The sequence below is a fragment of the Hydractinia symbiolongicarpus genome, chromosome 5 (assembly GCF_029227915.1).
Source record: "Hydractinia symbiolongicarpus strain clone_291-10 chromosome 5, HSymV2.1, whole genome shotgun sequence".
Lineage (NCBI taxonomy): Eukaryota > Metazoa > Cnidaria > Hydrozoa > Anthoathecata > Hydractiniidae > Hydractinia > Hydractinia symbiolongicarpus.
Window position 1 is genome coordinate 23345423 of NC_079879.1, and position 17032 is coordinate 23362454.

At 35.6% G+C, this 17032-nt stretch overlaps 4 protein-coding genes and 1 long non-coding RNA gene across 7 annotated transcripts in view; 4 read left to right on the forward strand and 1 right to left on the reverse strand.

Annotated features, from left to right (window-relative positions):
* The window catches only part of LOC130645490 (uncharacterized), a 41734-nt gene extending 27384 nt beyond the window's left edge, over positions 1-14350 (reverse strand). For 2 of the 3 annotated variants that reach the window (XM_057451497.1, XM_057451496.1), the window contains exon 1: positions 5555-5790. The gene's annotated coding sequence lies outside the window, so the exon portion shown is untranslated. Of the gene's footprint in view, positions 1-5554; positions 5791-14018 lie in introns of those variants that run through there. The other variant, XM_057451498.1, reaches the window with a different exon arrangement.
* LOC130646063 (uncharacterized) lies at positions 3221-4431 on the forward strand. Its single transcript, XM_057452199.1, has 4 exons — positions 3221-3335; positions 3405-3716; positions 3794-4038; positions 4237-4431. The coding sequence occupies exons 1-4, from the start codon at positions 3221-3223 to the stop codon at positions 4429-4431; spliced, it is 867 nt and encodes a 288-aa protein (XP_057308182.1).
* Positions 4495-4956, forward strand: LOC130646064 (uncharacterized). The gene has a single exon (XM_057452200.1). It carries the CDS (start codon positions 4495-4497, stop codon positions 4954-4956), a length of 462 nt encoding a protein of 153 aa, XP_057308183.1.
* On the forward strand, positions 5771-7139 carry LOC130645492 (uncharacterized). Its single transcript, XM_057451500.1, has 2 exons — positions 5771-6057; positions 6135-7139. Exons 1-2 carry the CDS (start codon positions 5814-5816, stop codon positions 6362-6364), a joined length of 474 nt encoding a protein of 157 aa, XP_057307483.1. The 5' UTR covers positions 5771-5813; the 3' UTR covers positions 6365-7139.
* On the forward strand, positions 8573-15278 carry LOC130645493 (uncharacterized). The gene is made up of 2 exons (XR_008982709.1): positions 8573-9193; positions 14836-15278. It is a non-coding gene; the product is annotated as an uncharacterized LOC130645493 (long non-coding RNA).
* The last annotated feature ends 1754 nt before the right edge of the window (positions 15279-17032 follow it).

Genomic DNA, 17032 nt, shown 5'->3' on the forward strand with positions numbered 1-17032 from the left:
GCTCATTGTGCTTGTCATGTAGGCTCTTTGGATAATCAATGTCAGCTTCCAAGATTTAGCCATGCTTGTTGTCAGCGACGAGTTTGCTGATGCGCTTATCGGTAAAGGTCTCAACGTTCGATAACCATTTGAATCCATGCGTGGGCAGATCTTGACGCATAGCCCAGCCGTAGAGATTGTTGGCGTGAAGGTACTGCAAGTATGACGACTCAGTCTCCGGATCTTTGTCGATGAATTTGGTCATGGATGGCACGTTTGCCTTTACCTTCTCCATGTCTAGCTGCTTCGTGGTATTCGAGTCGCAATTTTTACACCAAAAGCTTGCCACATATTCGGCGTTGATGCTGTGAAATTCCAGACATGTATCTGTACACTGCTGACATTTCATACCTGCAGCGTTTGTACCGATGAGGTTGCTTGCCTATTTCTCCAGGCTTGATGCCATAAAGCGACAGCTGTCGATGAACCTGATCTCTACGGTCTTGTACGTATCACCGTGCCCCATGCCTGCAATAGGCACCCTGATTTTAACGTTGAAGGAGATGTACTTTTTGGTGTTTTCATCGATGCAACCAATATCCTGGGTGTCATACTTCTCTCCGAGTTCTCGGATGAATAGGTGGGCGCCATACCCTGAAAGATTGTGGAAGATAATGGGTACATGGCTGGGGATCATGTATTTAAGGTTGCAGAGATTGTGTGCAGCACCTCTATATAACCCCGTGTAGTGACAGTGGTCCCTGACTTTGCGGTTCTTCAGGTCATTGTCAAAGAGCTTCATGCAAATGTGACAAGTCGTGGCGGAGTCGTATTCTCTCTTTAGTACCTCCGTTAATGGTAACATGTCCTGCTGAGGGTAGGTGCTGCAGAGACGCTTTACCTCATCCTCCAGATGTTAAACGAACTTCTTCACGCAGTCTTCACCCCTGTAGACTGTCAGTGGATCCAGTACGGGTCCGTATGCGAAGGTACTATATGTGCACCATCCACATGCACGTACATGCTTGTTCAGCTTTTTCGTCTTGGTCTCCCTCGCATTCTCTTTCGTTGGGATCAACAGGCTCTCGAAGTCTGCATAGATGGCGAATGGTACTTTGAATTGCTGCTTACCATCCTTGTAGTATAGCCACCTTTTCTTTTCGGTTGGCATCGTGATCTTGACCGCTTCGTTGTCCCTGCAGTAGATATGGTGCTTGTCTCTTGATTCGATTGTTAGAAAGGCTTGTAAGCAGTTCAGGCAGAAGTGCATTTTTGCCGTATTCTTCGATGTCTCGCTACCCAGGAGTCGTGAAAGATTTTTAACGGCCATATAGTGAGTATTTTTGTCGTCCGTGAGGAGTAGTCGATTAATCTGTTTCTCGCGTTCGTGGTGTGTAGATGCTCCACTTGAAGCACTCCTCGTCCTTGTTCCCGGGGTTAATGATGGCCTTTTTGGTGGCTAACCACTTGGGTGCTTTGATATATGATGAACCCCTCGTCAGCTTGAGTTTGTGGAAGTCCAAGTCGAAGTGTAGTATTCGACTGAACATAAAGCCGCTCTTGGGCAGCGCTGGGTTCTCCACATGCGTTCTGACTTGAGCAAACATCGTATCCAGCACCTCGTCCACGACTGTACCCTGGAATACTGGTGTCATGTTGCTATGGAAGACTTTATCAACTTCGATAAACTCGGTAGTGCCCTTCACTGGCTTCTTCCATATAATCCAGAGGGAACACTGCACCTTAGCAGACCCCATCTTCTCTACCTGCTTCTCAACTAAGGTTTTCATGTGTGATCGCACCATCCCCAAGTATCCATCGATATCCAATGGTGGGCATGCTTATGTTCGTGAAGCGTGAAGTCTTGGTTCGGTTGCTGCTCGTCTTTAGCATGATCCTCCCTCGCCTCTTCTTCAACTTCCCCCATCAGGGTCTTCCTTGCCCCATTATAAGGAGCAAGGATGCGATTTTTTGTCGATGCATATATACTTGGCACCGGCTTTCTAATGCTTACTCTTTACCACTGGACGGGTCTTTGTCATCTCTTGACGTTCGAATACATTCATAGCTTCGGGTGTGGGGAGTCAAGGCACAATCTTACTCTTAATAGGACGGGTTTTTGCCATTTCTTGACGCTCGAATATATCCAAGGCATCTTGCGTAAATGCTTGTGGGCTTGATTCCGTGGCAGGAACAGGCTGTGGAGCTGCCTCCAATAAAGCAACGAGGTCGGCTTTGCGTAGCGTGGAATAGCCCGTAAATCCACAGGTTTTCGCGATAGAGTGTAACTGTTTCACGGTGTACTAATTCATCTTTATTATATGGATTCTCTGATTTCAATCAGTAACATTTGTAACGCAGTCGTAGTTTGAATAGAGACTTACCCCTACTCAATTGCGCATTCTCGAAATTCTGTTGATGTCAGCAATATTCACACTAGTCGCTATTGCGCATGCTCGTGAATGTTGGTATTCCCGGAATTGTCGGATTCGGGAAATTCAAGATTTCGGGAATTTCTTTTTTCGTCCGTCGACTGCTCTAGAACATACATTTTGCTATCTCTTGGTGAACAATCTGGAGCATAATCAATGTTGCGAACTCCGTCCCTCAAAAGAAACGAATCGTACCTTAACCCCTAGGGCTTGGTTTAGTTGAACAAAATCCACCTCGTTAAAAACATAACTAGAAATGAAAATTTAAAGGAGTATCTAGCATAGCAAATTAAATAATATTAAATACCAGTCTATAACAATATTTACAATATTTTTCTTTCCCAATTTAACGAATACTAGGATAGGTACGGAAAAGCTAGGACGCAGGGCCAGGTCGGGCTTTAAAAGTCGTGACGTTACGGCAATCGGTTTAAAAATCGGTCGAAGAAGATTTCGGATGTAATCCAAAATCTTAATGACAGTCAAACAGAAGTACTTGAAGAAATAATAGCTGAGATTCTAAACGAATCTCCTTATCCAAAAACTATACCTCTGGTGTCATCAAAAGAAATGTTGAACTTGCGAAAAGAAATATGTTCTAAGATACCATGTACCTAGTCGAGACAAAAATCCAGATGGATATGGACATCATTTGCTATTTCTGTTTTATCCTTTTCGTCAGGAAGCAGAATTGTAAAAGTGAAAACTCGGATACTTACACAGAGAAGTTATTGGAAAACGGTGTATTAGAAATTATAAATACAAGTAAAAGAATATGCGAACCATTGGGTGAACTTGTTGAGGAAGCAATGATAAATTTTCACGCAAATGTAAATAATCTTGATTCTTTCGCCGAACAGGAAAACGACGATGTTACTGATAAGATTAGTAATATAAACAACCATGACACTGACGAAATTCGAAGTAAAACCGAAAACATACCAGTTTTTTGAAAAAAAAATTCATCTATTACTGAGCCTGGAATTTCCGAAGACGAACTCCATGAAAAGATTCGAACATTAAATAAAACACAAAGGCAAATTTTTGAAGTGGTAAATGATTGGGTTACAACTTACGTAAAAGGTTTAGCATGTAACGCGCACCATAAAATTAAGCCAATTCACATTTTTCTAACAGGAAGTGCAGGTTGTGGAAAGTCCCATTTAGTAACAACAATTTCTGACATGCTAAATAAAGCACTTTCCTATCGTGCAGGAAACTTAGAAAAGGATAAAATTCTCATTTTAGCACCAACCGGTGTTGCTGCCATTAATATAGAGGGAAATACAATACATTCAGCCTTAGGTATACCAGCGGATAGAAGTTTCACTAAAAACATTTCTAAGTTAAGTGACAAAAAGAAATGTATGCTGCGAAACAAGCTTTCGGAACTAAGCGTTATTGTAATAGAAGAAATCTCGATGGTTTCAAACAAGCTACTCAACGGCTAACCGAAATATTTGGATGCGCAGATGACATTCCATTTGCAGGAATATCTGTTATAGCATGTGGCGATTTCTACCAACTTCCACCAATTCAAGCAAGGCCAGTTTACGCAGAATATAAAGATGCATTATTAAATCTTTCACATTGCTGGAAGCATTTTAAGATTGCTGAACTAACGGAAGTTATGAGACAGCGTGGTGATAAACATTTGATTGAATAATTAAACAATATCAGAGTGGGAAAATTAGAACGACGACTCGAAGTTTTACTAATTTACTTTATTTACTTCACCAAATGACCCACATTACCCCAAAAATGTAATTCATATATTTGCTGAAAATCAACCCGCCTCTGAGCATAACAAAAAAATGCTTAATAGCATAACATCGGACGAAAAAATATCGAATCTATTGACAAAATTCCAGAAAATATACCCGTGCAATTAGTCCAAAATCTTAATTCTCGCACTCAAATTGAAACAGTTGGACTTGTGCGAAACCTTCTGTTAAAACTTCAAGCAAAATTCATGTTGACGTCAAATATTGATGTGTCTGATAAACTCATTAACGGATAGATAGGTAATGTTCATCGGTTGAAAACTGATAGCTCAGGAAATGTAACAAGAATATATTTGAATATGGAAGACATATATACTGCACTTAAAGCTGCGAGAACAGATCCATATGCTACTCAAGAAAATGTTGTTCTAATTAATAGAGTAGAGAAAGAAATCACATTTAACAAACATAATCCATCTTCACGTTCTATGAAACGGCTGCAATTCCCACTAATGCTGTCATGGGCCTGCACTGTTCATAAGGTTCAAGGAAAAACGTTTGATAAAATTGTTGTCTGTTTTGATTTATTAAAACAACGAGCCTTTCAATCAGGACAAATCTATGTTGCATTAAGTCGAGTCACAAGTTTAGACGGTTTATACCTAACGGGTACATTTTCTAAGTCAACCATTAAGTCAGACACACGAGCAACAGAGCCATACAATTACATGCGAGAACATTCAAAATTGACACAAAAAGAAACTGGTAAAAATTCTATTATGGTCACTTTGCTTAATACAAGATCCTACAACAAGCATTAAAACTAGATTACTTACCCGCGACTTTCGTGTAATAAAGTTTACATCATTACACCAAGGTTTTTATGGGAACAATAAAATAAATTCACCGTGACTTTTTTACAACAAAAATTTTAAATCAATTTGAAAAAGCACACAAAAGACAGAATAAAAATAAAAGTTTAGCAAAAGTGACATGCTACTGCGGCTGTTTTTTTTTAGAAAAAGCAACATGTCAACTTTGCCTTTCACAGAGCCACGGAACTGGCGTATTATTATATAGATTTTTTTAAAAAAACTATGGTTATTTTTCAAGTAAAGAATAGATATAGTTTTTATTGAAGATTTGTAAAATAAATATATATTTATTGCAACTTAGTATGCTTAAACATGCTTATAAACAAGTTAGCAACAGCTTATGTTTTAACGTCTAAAAGATGCATTTTATGAGGGTAAAAAGCAGACAAAATAGGCCAGATTCAGATGTTATTTAGACGTCGACGCATGCGTGTTTTGGATGTTTTTAAAGGTACTATCCGGTAGAAAATCAAGTACTCCTTGTATGTTGTATTATATTCTAAAAATAAGTAAAAAATAAGATAAGAAAAGTGCTCTCTTATACCTTGAGTATTCTCCAGTTCGTGATACTCTGCATTTGTTTATGTTTTCTTCGCCATGCTTACTTTAAATAAAGCGTGCTCTTGTAACGCGGTTGAGGTTTGAGTAAAATATTTAATATGCGCAAGCAACTGACGTAATTACAGCTCCCATGTTTGCACAGTTTTAGATGACCCCCCCTGGTTAGTTGTTACTTTGATTCGACGATGTAAAAAAAAAAAAAAAAAAAAAATTAAAAAGAAATCTTTTTTTTACCAGTAAACATGGCTTTTAATAGCTTTCCCGCAGTAATTGGCTTACAATTTGAGCAGGAAATTCCATTGGGTAAACGAAGAGTCCCATCTTACGATGACGACAAAAATGATTATGTACCACCGCTAGAAACGCCCCGAGTAAACTTAGATGTGAACAATTTGTGCTCGTGTGAGAATTGTTGTGTGATGCCTAGGGAAACAGAATGCTTATGTTGCCATGATGTGGATGCAATTAAATATTTCAAGTTGCAGGGTAAAATATTTCATTCAATATTTTACAAAAAGCACGGAGAATCTGTGCTTATTCACAAACATTTTTTTTGTTTTTAGATAAGAAATGCATCACTGATCACGAAAACTTCTGTCCTTTCGTTTTATTAAAAGATACGTTGTGGACAGCCTTGGTTGCGCTACACGACAGAGAAAGTTGTGGAATGGCGAATCGAGATGACGTACATGATAGTACTATACTTGATAAACCTGATGTTGTCAAGAACCTTGGAGTCTGGAGACTAAAGTGTACTGTATTTGCTAATCACATATTTACAATGTTCAACTAATCAAATTTGACCATGAATATTTCTTTTTCATAAGTCTTACAGATATGCTGCTTATAGGCAATTTTGCTGAATTGTGCACAACAGATTGGAAAAGAGTGTGAGACGAGTAATACCATCATGTGTTGTGTCGAGGATACGACAAGACGTATATAAATATAATATAAAACTCAAACTCGTCCGTAGTGTCTTTTGTCTATTTTTTTTACCGGACGACTCACTGTACCGTAAAAAAGAGACACAAGGTACCAGGAACGAGTTTGATATGAATAAAGAAGTATATTAAATAAGAATAAATATGTTCGTAGTTTTTTTAGTTTATTTAATAAATATTTCTGAATAATTTCCTACTTTGAAGGACACTCTTGCGGAGCTACGCGCAATGATATCTTCCTTTTTCTGCGAATTTCAGACGTAGATTTTCCTGAGTTGAGCACGTTTTAAAATCGTTTTAACAATATATGTGGTAGTGGTCATAGTTCTTATTTTTTTATCACTTCCGACATGAACTTCTTATTTGGCTTTAAATACGCCACTTAAAACAATGTTATCTCTTTGCTTTGTTCACCAATTTTGCATTTCTTAACAATAATAGTAAAAGAATTTATGGGACCGAAGTTGTATCACATTATGTCAATTTAGACTTATTAAATTTCACCTTGTTTACGTTGTTGTCATGGTCCAGTACCGTTAACTGCGTCAGCTATCATTTTCTCCATGTGGAAGTAAATACATTTTGGTAATTACCTTGAAAGAAATAACATTCGCGGAAATTGATTTTTAAGAGCTAATTGAGAGCTGAACTCGCGAAAATTTCAATTTGTTCGCTTTGATTTTTTCGCCAAGCAAGGTTAATTTCTGGAAATATGTAGTTACCACAGTGTTCGTAGTAGAATGATTTCTTAAACAACTTTAGATTTAAAATGTTCGCAAGGCGTTTAACTTTGTGGATAATTCAATTGCAGATGTTATGAGTAAATTACTAATCCCCTTCGTACCCTTCCGCTTTGGTTGTGATAAACATGAATACTCGCAACCTGAAGAAATGTTGCAAAAATATCTTGAATAATTTGAGTAATATAACTCGTAAACGATAGTGCGTATTCAAAGGGACTTGGGAACTAGGTAGGATATTCAACTTACCTTGAACACAATATTAGTTGTATGTGAGTTGGCTTCCTGTATTTTTTGCTTCAATTGTCCTAGACTGATAACGATTCACATTTATTACAGTGCTTCAGTAGTTATTTCAAACATGAGTCAAATACCAAGAATGTACGCTGATCATGGACAGGAACATGGTTGTTTAAGGTAGCATTTTCATCATTATACTAGTGCGTTCACTCTGAGTTGCTGCGTTTTTTATCGTAATGTCTTTATATTGCGTGGAACACTCACGAGTTCGCGTTGTAGATTGACATCCTGTATTGTAGTATTGAGGCTCCTCGGATGCTTCCATTCTAAAATACACCGTGTTTTCAACAGTATTATGTTCGATAGATTTTTTGACAATCTAAAAGGGTTTAAATATTTTAATTTTATAAAGTGATAAGGATCCTGGTGACGAGGTTAGCTTACGCTTGCAAACATACACATACCTCTTTCTCTTGAATTTTGCGTTTGGATGTTTCTCTTTCCTTCGGTTTCTTTTTATGAGGGAATATAGTAGGGATTAATTTCTTTTTTTTGGCCAGTCTTTATAGTAAAGACTATTTTGCATTGCCCAGGAACTGTCGAAACAACTTTCCTCAAAATTTGATCAGAGCCAATATTGAAATATTTTGGTAGTTCATCTTCTCCTTTACAGCCTTAATCCAAGCAGTTGCTAATTTTGGATCTTTGGGCAATGTGAAAAAAATTTTTTCTACACTGTTTTTTTTTCTTCCCCGGTCTTATCTTCCGTTTGATTGTTTTCCTCCTTTTTTTTCTCCTTTCTTTTTTTTGTACTAAATGACCAACCTAACAAGGCATTTTGATGTGATCGCGGAATGGACTCATCACGTCTCGATTTAGGGCCTCTACAAACTAACTATACTTCAAAATGATATACATTGCTTTTTATATCAGGAGAGTGTTTGTGAGCAGTGTAGACAGAGCCAAAGAAAAAAGTACGTGCTAGACTTATAAATAATGTATGTTTCGAAAATTTTACAATCCAGGGGGCAATATAGTTGAATTAGAATATATTTCAAAGTTGAGTTTGAAAGTTCATGCATTCAGAATAGACATCGTAACTACGTCAGAGGAAAAATATAAATTATACCGAATAGATTTTCATAACGGCATGAAAATCTATCCGGTGTAATGTGAACATGGTCTAAGCCTCGTTTTTGATATCGCACAACATTCCACAATGAAAGATAACGCAAAGGGAAGCATGCGTATTTTTGTGAACAAGAAACAAAGATTGTGTTATGTTATGACTGACTCACAAATTAAAAATTAACCAGCAAAGAAATTTCAACAACGATAATTAATTCATGGACCTGAAAATATAAATCAGTCGACAACACCTGCGCAAACGACACCAATGATGACAATGAATAATTCAACAATCTTCAAATGAAAAGTTAATCAAAAATTACTCATGACGGTGACGATTAAGAGAACTCTGAATAAGACAACGCCTACTAATTGAGACCAATGGACAATACCGCAAAGTTCGAAAAAAACAATAAATACCCCACTTCCCCTCTGAAAATGATGCGTGTGATTGAAACAAAGCCCGCCACGAGAGTGGTTGTTTTGTGATTGGAACGAAGTCCGTCTCGAGAGCGGTTGTTTTGTGATTGGACCAAAATCCGCCACTAGAGCGGGTGTGTGGTTTGAACGGTGAGATCTATCCTTTATAAATATTTGTTGTCCTTCTGATTGTAATCAAGTTTTTCGTGCTAAGGATTTAGCTAGGGCAAAAGGCTAGGTAGTAAGGTTTATATTAAAAAGGAAGAACTTCGGTTACAATTGTGAGAACAAGAAATACAACATCATCAAAGTAATATCATTTTCTTTTCAAACAAGGTGTTATAAATATTTTTTCCACGTTTATACCATGATGAATTTCTACCGGATAGTACCTTTAAGAAGACGTCTTTGTGCCGGCTGGCTACCTTATGCCCAAACTGCACAATTTGTTATAGCAATATGCTCTAAAAGTTAAGAATATCTATATGCTTATTTTGAAATTTTGATGGCGTTATTAACATGGTTTCTGTTCTTTGTTAACTCATCTACGCTTGTATCCTCTCATTCATATTGGCCGTTGGTACCATGGCATAATTTTTACACCAGTTTCTCATATCTTTTAATTTTATCTCTACGAAGAATATGCTAATCATATATCAAGATGATATTTGCCAAAAGGTAAGAACATGTTAAAGCGAAAAAACACAATTTATATATAAAAAAAGCGTGTACTAATAAAATGTATATTATCTTTTAATTTATAAGTTAATGTTACAATATTTGAAGGCTAACATAAGGCCTGCGATACTGTAAAAATTAATGTAGTATTTACATAAGAATTCGAGGTTAATCAATTTGTGTTCCTGACCAATGTCAGCGCGAGTGTCCTACGTCCATAGAAATTACAATTAAATCGATGTTTCTTAAAATAATTTCCCACAGTAGTCGATATTATTGTCTTAGCAAATGGATCGCAAAGAAATATGTACTTAACCGTTCTTCTTGCCACATTAGGTTTTCTGGAAGACTGTGGGCACTTTAGAGATAACATATTTCGTTAACAAAGTTTATGTGCAATAACTCAGCTACAACCAGTGAATTAAGACAAAATAAACTATCAATTGAATTTTTCTCATTTCTTTTAACTTTAACAAATAAGAACACAATGTATCTACATTGGCAACATAACAAAGTTTACCATTTTGTTAAATTGACTCTTCTCTGTGATCTATTTTGTCATCAACTGTCACAACTCAGATCACAATCAGCACTTTTTAAGTGAAATAACCTTGATGTTTGCCAATGACTTTCTTCTGATTGCAAAACAAACCAAGTTACATGTAACCATAATAATTAGTATAAAAGCCCAAATGTTAATCCATCGCATCAGCAACGGTGTCGTTAGGGGAGAAATTATACCAGCAAGCCTCGATATTAAGGATTTTAAACCTTGGGCAAAGCTTTGAATATTTGAAGGAACCATTTTAGCTAAGATGCTTTTCATAAACACTTGCTCAGGGAACCAAACAACAGAGTAGCAGATAACAAATACAGTTATCAGTAATACATCCCTCTTAAAACTCCGTGTTAGCACATTAAACTCTAATGTGTGACAACCAAACAGACTAAAGAACAACATGTGCAAATTAAAAATGCGTGATATTTCCTTCGATCTGTTGTGCAGATTTCTAAAAATACTCACAGCGTGGCCAAGAAAGTAACTGAGGTTATGATTAGTATCACTGTCAAAGAAAGTTGATTCCCTTCCAGTAACTCGTACACAATCAATGGTAGAACAATATCGAAGCCAAAACTACTTGTCAGTTAGTAAAAGAAAAATGACTTGTTTGGTTGTTAAGGTTTCTACAACATTAGGAATTTTCATTTCTATTCCCGCAGGCTTGCTATTTTCTCCTTTGTGATAGCTCGAGTGATTTTGATCATATTATGGTTCTATTTATTTGACAAAAATTAAGTCTAGCGGCTTATCAGGTAAAAGTATGTTTGAAATTACGATTAGAATGAACGATAAACCAGCAATGAATATCCCGACAAAGTTTAAGTTATTAACAACCAACAATCCAATTTTAAAATTTATTCCTTTAAACATTATTGCAAAAGCTGGACCGCTGGTAAAGCCAATGGCAAATGTTGCAGAAATTTTCCAAATTGCTTTCGTTGCATCTCTCCGGTTATGCAAACGTACTAACTCACCAGCAGAAACACTGAAAAATGAATCTCCAAAACCAGCGAGAAATCTTCCAGTAATTAAAAACGCTGGATGGAGAAATATACCTTATAAAAGATTAACAATTAGCATTAACAATTAAACTGCATTTCCAAACATCTTCAAATTTCTGGTTTGATCAACAATATGACCGCCAATAGTTCCAACCAATATGGAGATCAGAGAGAAAGCCCCTATTACAACAGCATAGTACAGATTTGGATTACCAACTTGCACCAAATCTCTTAGATAAAGAACCAAAGTGGAAATAACAACACCGTAATCCAATCCTGTAAGAAATGCAACGAAGTAGCACACAATTTTGAGTGTTTCTTCGTTGTCTACACAATTTTTGCCCATACGTTTCCTTCATCTTATGACTAATCTTTCTGCAGTTTTTTTATCAAAAATAAATACATTTATTTTTTCTTAATTGTCATCCTTTTAAATGCAAGTGATTATGCCATACGCAATATATAACAAAATCTAATACTGTCATGCAATTTCTACTAAATATGAATACAATTTTGTTGTGGTTTCTACTTCTCTTTTTGCTTTCCCAGTATTTGAGCTTCATGAGATGACAACACATATTAGTTATATCATTACAATTAATTGCAACTCTTTGACAATGAATTTTATTTTCAGCACATAAGTTAGAATGCAATTCAGGTGGTCAAAAAATTGTACTAATTACTCAAATTAAAATCGCAATGTTCAATGACCATTAAGGGAATACACACCTCTCAGATACGTTTTCAAATAACTTGATAAGGCCCGTGGAAAAATTCACTTAGGCAGGATAACAATAAAAAAGGTTGTTTTAGATGTTTTGGTGACGTCAGCAGTGCAGATATGTAAAATTGGCGAAATTTAGTTTTTTCTTTGCCTGTAATGTGTAGAGGTTAAAAAGCTGATTAAAATAATGTATAGAATCATATGTTTTCGTAGAACGCTTAAGGAGATATAAGGGTTTTAAAAATTTGCTGAAGCAAAGACCCGCCAAAGCACAAATTTTTTGGGAGGATTTGTATACCTGTTGCCTTCATTGTACAGATTTTAAAACGCCGATAAAGAAAATGTAAAGGATCATGTATCTTTGATAAACGGTTGCAGAGATATATATAGACAGGTTTGGAAAACTTACCCATGGGAGGGAATAAAGAGAGAAAAAGCCCTGGGATTGAGGGTGCTGAAGTGCACCAGGGAAAACAGTATATCACACATTTAAAAAATCGAACATATTTTAACAAGTTTTGCAAAAAAAGTTATTACAAAGTTTCCACACTGTACAGTTTGTAACACGTCATATCAAAGAAATTTACAGTTATCTGAATTCCTGTCGAAGAATCCATTGAATCTCTCATTAAACCGATGTAAGGAATACCAAACAAAAACATACAACACGGTTATTTGAATTTTCAAAACTCACATTTCAACCTCGACCCCGGGCTCTTTGTCTCTTTTATAACGGGATGGCAAAAAGAAAAAAAGCCCTGTGATCGAGGTTGCTCACAATCTACATTATTCTATGTTTATAACCGCTGAAACAAAACGTCTAAAAATATAACCATGTGCAACAACAACAAAAAAATATATAAAAATAAAAATGGAAAATGTTCAAAGAATCAAAGGTGTCTAACAACCGTTCATAAAAAGCGAAATACGCTAAAACTATATACTTGCTTTGCCATTCCAGAACTCAAAATACAAGAAATTAATAGTTAAAAACACATAAAAGAGAATTATAAAAACTTGAATCATTTGGTATATTGTATATCTACCAAAACATTTCGATCCAAAATATTAAAAGAACAGACCCAAACTTATAATCAAGAAAATCACGCATAAAATCAAAGAAGATAACAATGCAGCGTTTTCGAATTTAAGAATCGAATATATTTCAAACGATCGTAACGTAACAGTGATTAAAGTTTAGGTTTTAGGTTTAGGTTTATTATAACGACATGAACACTGAATCACACAGTCTGCAGTGTTAAAAACAGTAACAACGGAAAAATACTTTTTACAGTTTACGTAAATTCTTCTCTAGGATATACACGCCGTTTTCATAAGAATAGTGTGTTTTAGTTTTAACCTCCATGTTCTTAACTTTTTTGATAAATGCTATCCTCATTATTCTCAATATGTTCTTAGCATGACTATGGCCTGGAAATATATAATGTCTTAAAAAATAAAGCCTGCTATAAGTTACTATAGCTAGCTAATGGCAATTTCTACTACATGGAACGGCTTATTGGTTGGACACAAAAGTGCAGTTCGTTTGATATACAATAAAAAAAGTAAACTTCTAATCAATTTTGTGCGTCATACAAATGTTCATATTTAAAACAAACTATCAGGCTTAGACATATTCATAGGATATTCTAAACTTCTGACCCATTTTTCATAGTGTATTCTTACAAAAAGTTCTTAACTTTCGTGACAAATACTATCCTCGTGGCCTAAATATGTATAATGTCTCAATAAAAAAAAGCTTGCTATATGTTGCTATAGCTATTGGCAATTTTTTTTATATTTAGAAAAAACAATCATGGTTTGACATATTCTTAGAATATTCTTAACTGACCCTGAGTATATTCTTACAAAAAAGAAATATGTTCAGGCGCAAGACAAAACATATTTAACTTCATATTTAAGGGAAAGTTTAGCTCCAAAAGTGTAAACGGCTTAAAAAACGTTATTCACCTAAATTCATTTCTCTACCAGATAATCTAAACAACACACCTGTTTTTTCTTTCGCCTTTCTCAGTAGGCCGCTAGCTAGCGTTCTCTGGATAAAAGTCCAATCAGTTTTTTACTTCGATTACTAAACTTCGCCTCATCCCAAAGAAAACAAATTGAAAATGTACAGCTAGCTACAATTGTCTGACACATTCCAATCAGTTCCCGTTTTGACGTTATATCATCGTACGTTTTTCTTCTTTATAACAAATATTTCTGACAACAACATAAACTTTTTTTACTCTTGCTCGACAACAACACTCGCTCTACAACAACGGTTTTGTTTTTTACATTTTAGATTCGAATTAAATTCATATTCAAATGCTATACAACCTCGGTCCCAAATCACGAAAAGGGAAAATATTGAAGAAACAAATAAGCTTTAATCTAACCTCATGATGAGTAAACATAGTTTGAAATAACTTTTTTCAGAATTACTTTGAAAAAGTGACAACCTTCCTCGCTTCGGTTTTCTTTTTTTCAGTTGATAAACTTTGTTTCCGTGAGATACGGCGCGCACATGATAAACCGGGGGTAAATTTAAATTATTCTATCTATAACCACCAACGGTGCTTTTAAAACAAAAAAACATATAAAAACATTTAAAAATAAGATAAAATTTAGCTTTAGTTAAATAAAGAAAAAGAGTTTTATTTTTTAAAGTAATAAGAAAAGAAAATTAAGCATTTAAATAGTAACCCCCTGATTCGCGTTTTTTTTTTAACTTGATAAATTTTAGCGTAACGCCATGTAATAAAAAATTGAACCGTACTTTCCGTGTCGTGGACTCACACTCACACAAGCGTATTATTTTATATAGATTGACGAAGGTAGTATTATTGACGTCGCGCTGTAACTTCGGAAAATTAAACGTATCAGACATACCTTTTTCGGCGACATCAGAGAAAAATGAAGATATCCACCTTGCTTGTTACAGACACACACGGAGACACATTCAGCGTATTATTATAGAGATCTATCTATCTCTTCCGAGAAATATTACCTTCAACCAGCGAAATATTACCTTCAGCCAGCACCTCGCAAGCTCGATCTATGCTTTTGACCTCTGGTAATTTCTTGCGAAATTTCTTGGTATAGATAGACAAAACAGTTTGTATTGTATTACTATATACAGTTTTTTTCATACGTAACTTTAATTTTATAATGAGTTTATAATGAGAAAAAAGTAGTTTTTGGTTGTAATGACATGATATACTTTTTTATGTGAAATATTCTACGCCACTAAAGGGCACTAAAATGGTATATTGGTAAAGGATGAAATTATTTAGCAACATTTAAAACGACATGTATAACCACATAATTGAACTAAATGACGAATTTAAATGATTCGTCTAAAAAAAAATAATATAGCTAAATATAGTGCAATATTATTAGTCGATGGCAGCTATAAAGCATAACAGGCTAGTGTCATGGACGTACTTAACATATCGTGACAATTCTTATTGCCTACAATTTGCAGGAGGGCAGCTGAAAAAAGTTTTCGTAGTGATTATTATTATTATAATTATTCCGAATATTTATACAGGATATAGACACTTCAGTGTTGGAAACACTATTATCAATGTGGGTCCTGTGTTCGGAATGTATACATTACGTATACACCGATAATACCTACCCCATTTCCCTCACATGACATGGGTTGATCCGTAGCTGTGGTAAAGGCACTTGCTAAACATGCCCACGCTGTAGACCGAACCACAGACCTTGTGATTGCAAAGCAAACTCCATAACCACAAGACCACGCGCTTTGTTGATTCTCTCTCTCTCTATATATGCATACATCCATCTCTGTAATAATAGCCGTCGGCTGTCTTTCGCAAGGACGAAATACTGCGTACCTGTACTAAAGCGCTCCACCTGATCGTGTGCCACAGTTTACGGCTCTTATTAAGTGTTCCTCAGAGTGATCAACGCCGGGTCACATATTTACTTGTGGCTTAACCCAGCGTTTCGACGTCGGTTCTCCCAGCTAGTCTATATCAAAATAGCCGTCTGCGTGTTCAAATGGGTTACCGATATTCTTTTGATCTTCCCACGCTTTTTAGCGTTGTTTAATCGAAAACCCTAATTTATTTCTCTAAGTAATTTAACTATTTCAAATCATTAACTTCCTCCAAATTATTAAAATAAGTGATTAAATTGTTATTTTAATACGCCTCTTCTAATATGAACCCCGTGATCTCAATCGCCGATTCCCCTCAGGAGCCATAAAAAACAAGTGCGACATAATTTTACCGACTTTGTTTTGATCGCTCAGCCTCATGCTACGAAGGCCATTTTGGTTTGGAAGTGATGGTGTCAGGTTTGTAGGTCTCCTTTTGACCATTATCTCATATATACTTTTTATCTATGGAAATATTTATTTTCTGTATGTTTTACATGTCTATTACATTATCACGTTTACTAGCCATGTTTAAAATTTAAACAACAAATTTTAAGATTTTTGGCTATGAAAATAGACTTTTAAACAGCATCAAATATAGCTATCCTTATTTGTTCCTATTATTTTAAAGTTTTTATTCAGTTTGTAATGTAATTATTTATTTTTTATGTTGAGTTGTGGCTACCTATCTAGCTAGCTCTGGCTAAAAAGTGAAAGTAGCTAAGCAAATGCAGTTTGGTTACAACAAAATTCTCAAGATAGCTTTAGATAGCTAACCTTTTATCACTTTCATGAATTGCTGAGTGATTGTTTTAGCTGCTCGGGGTGACGACAGGCTGCTTCCTGTATTTTCATTTAAATCACGCCTATACGCATGTGCAGCACGGTTTACCTGTAAAAAGCAATCAGCTGTGTTAGCAATGGACTGCTTAAGGCGGTGATACACGATCCGATTAGTCGAATTCGATTAATTGGATCGTGTATCATGTAAAAATCGTATGCTTTCAGCATGCTCAGACTTGTCGAATTCGATTTTTAAAAAGTCGGACCGGTTCAACTTTTTCGATTAATCGAAAGATTTTTAACCAATCAAAATGCTTAAAATCTGTACATC

What these genes read in the sequence shown, in the direction of transcription:
- LOC130645492 (XM_057451500.1), top strand. Translation starts at nt 5,814, where the DNA reads ATGGCTTTTAATAGCTTTCCCGCAGTAATTGGCTTACAATTTGAGCAG. An exon ending in TAAATATTTCAAGTTGCAGG is followed by an intron (nt 6,058 to 6,134) that starts GTAAAATATTTC and finishes TTTTGTTTTTAG; the next exon opens with ATAAGAAATGCATCACTGAT.
- LOC130646064 (XM_057452200.1), top strand. Translation starts at nt 4,495, where the DNA reads ATGGAAGACATATATACTGCACTTAAAGCTGCGAGAACAGATCCATAT.
- LOC130646063 (XM_057452199.1), top strand. Translation starts at nt 3,221, where the DNA reads ATGATAAATTTTCACGCAAATGTAAATAATCTTGATTCTTTCGCCGAA. An exon ending in TGACACTGACGAAATTCGAA is followed by an intron (nt 3,336 to 3,404) that starts GTAAAACCGAAA and finishes GAATTTCCGAAG; the next exon opens with ACGAACTCCATGAAAAGATT. An exon ending in TACAATACATTCAGCCTTAG is followed by an intron (nt 3,717 to 3,793) that starts GTATACCAGCGG and finishes CTGCGAAACAAG; the next exon opens with CTTTCGGAACTAAGCGTTAT.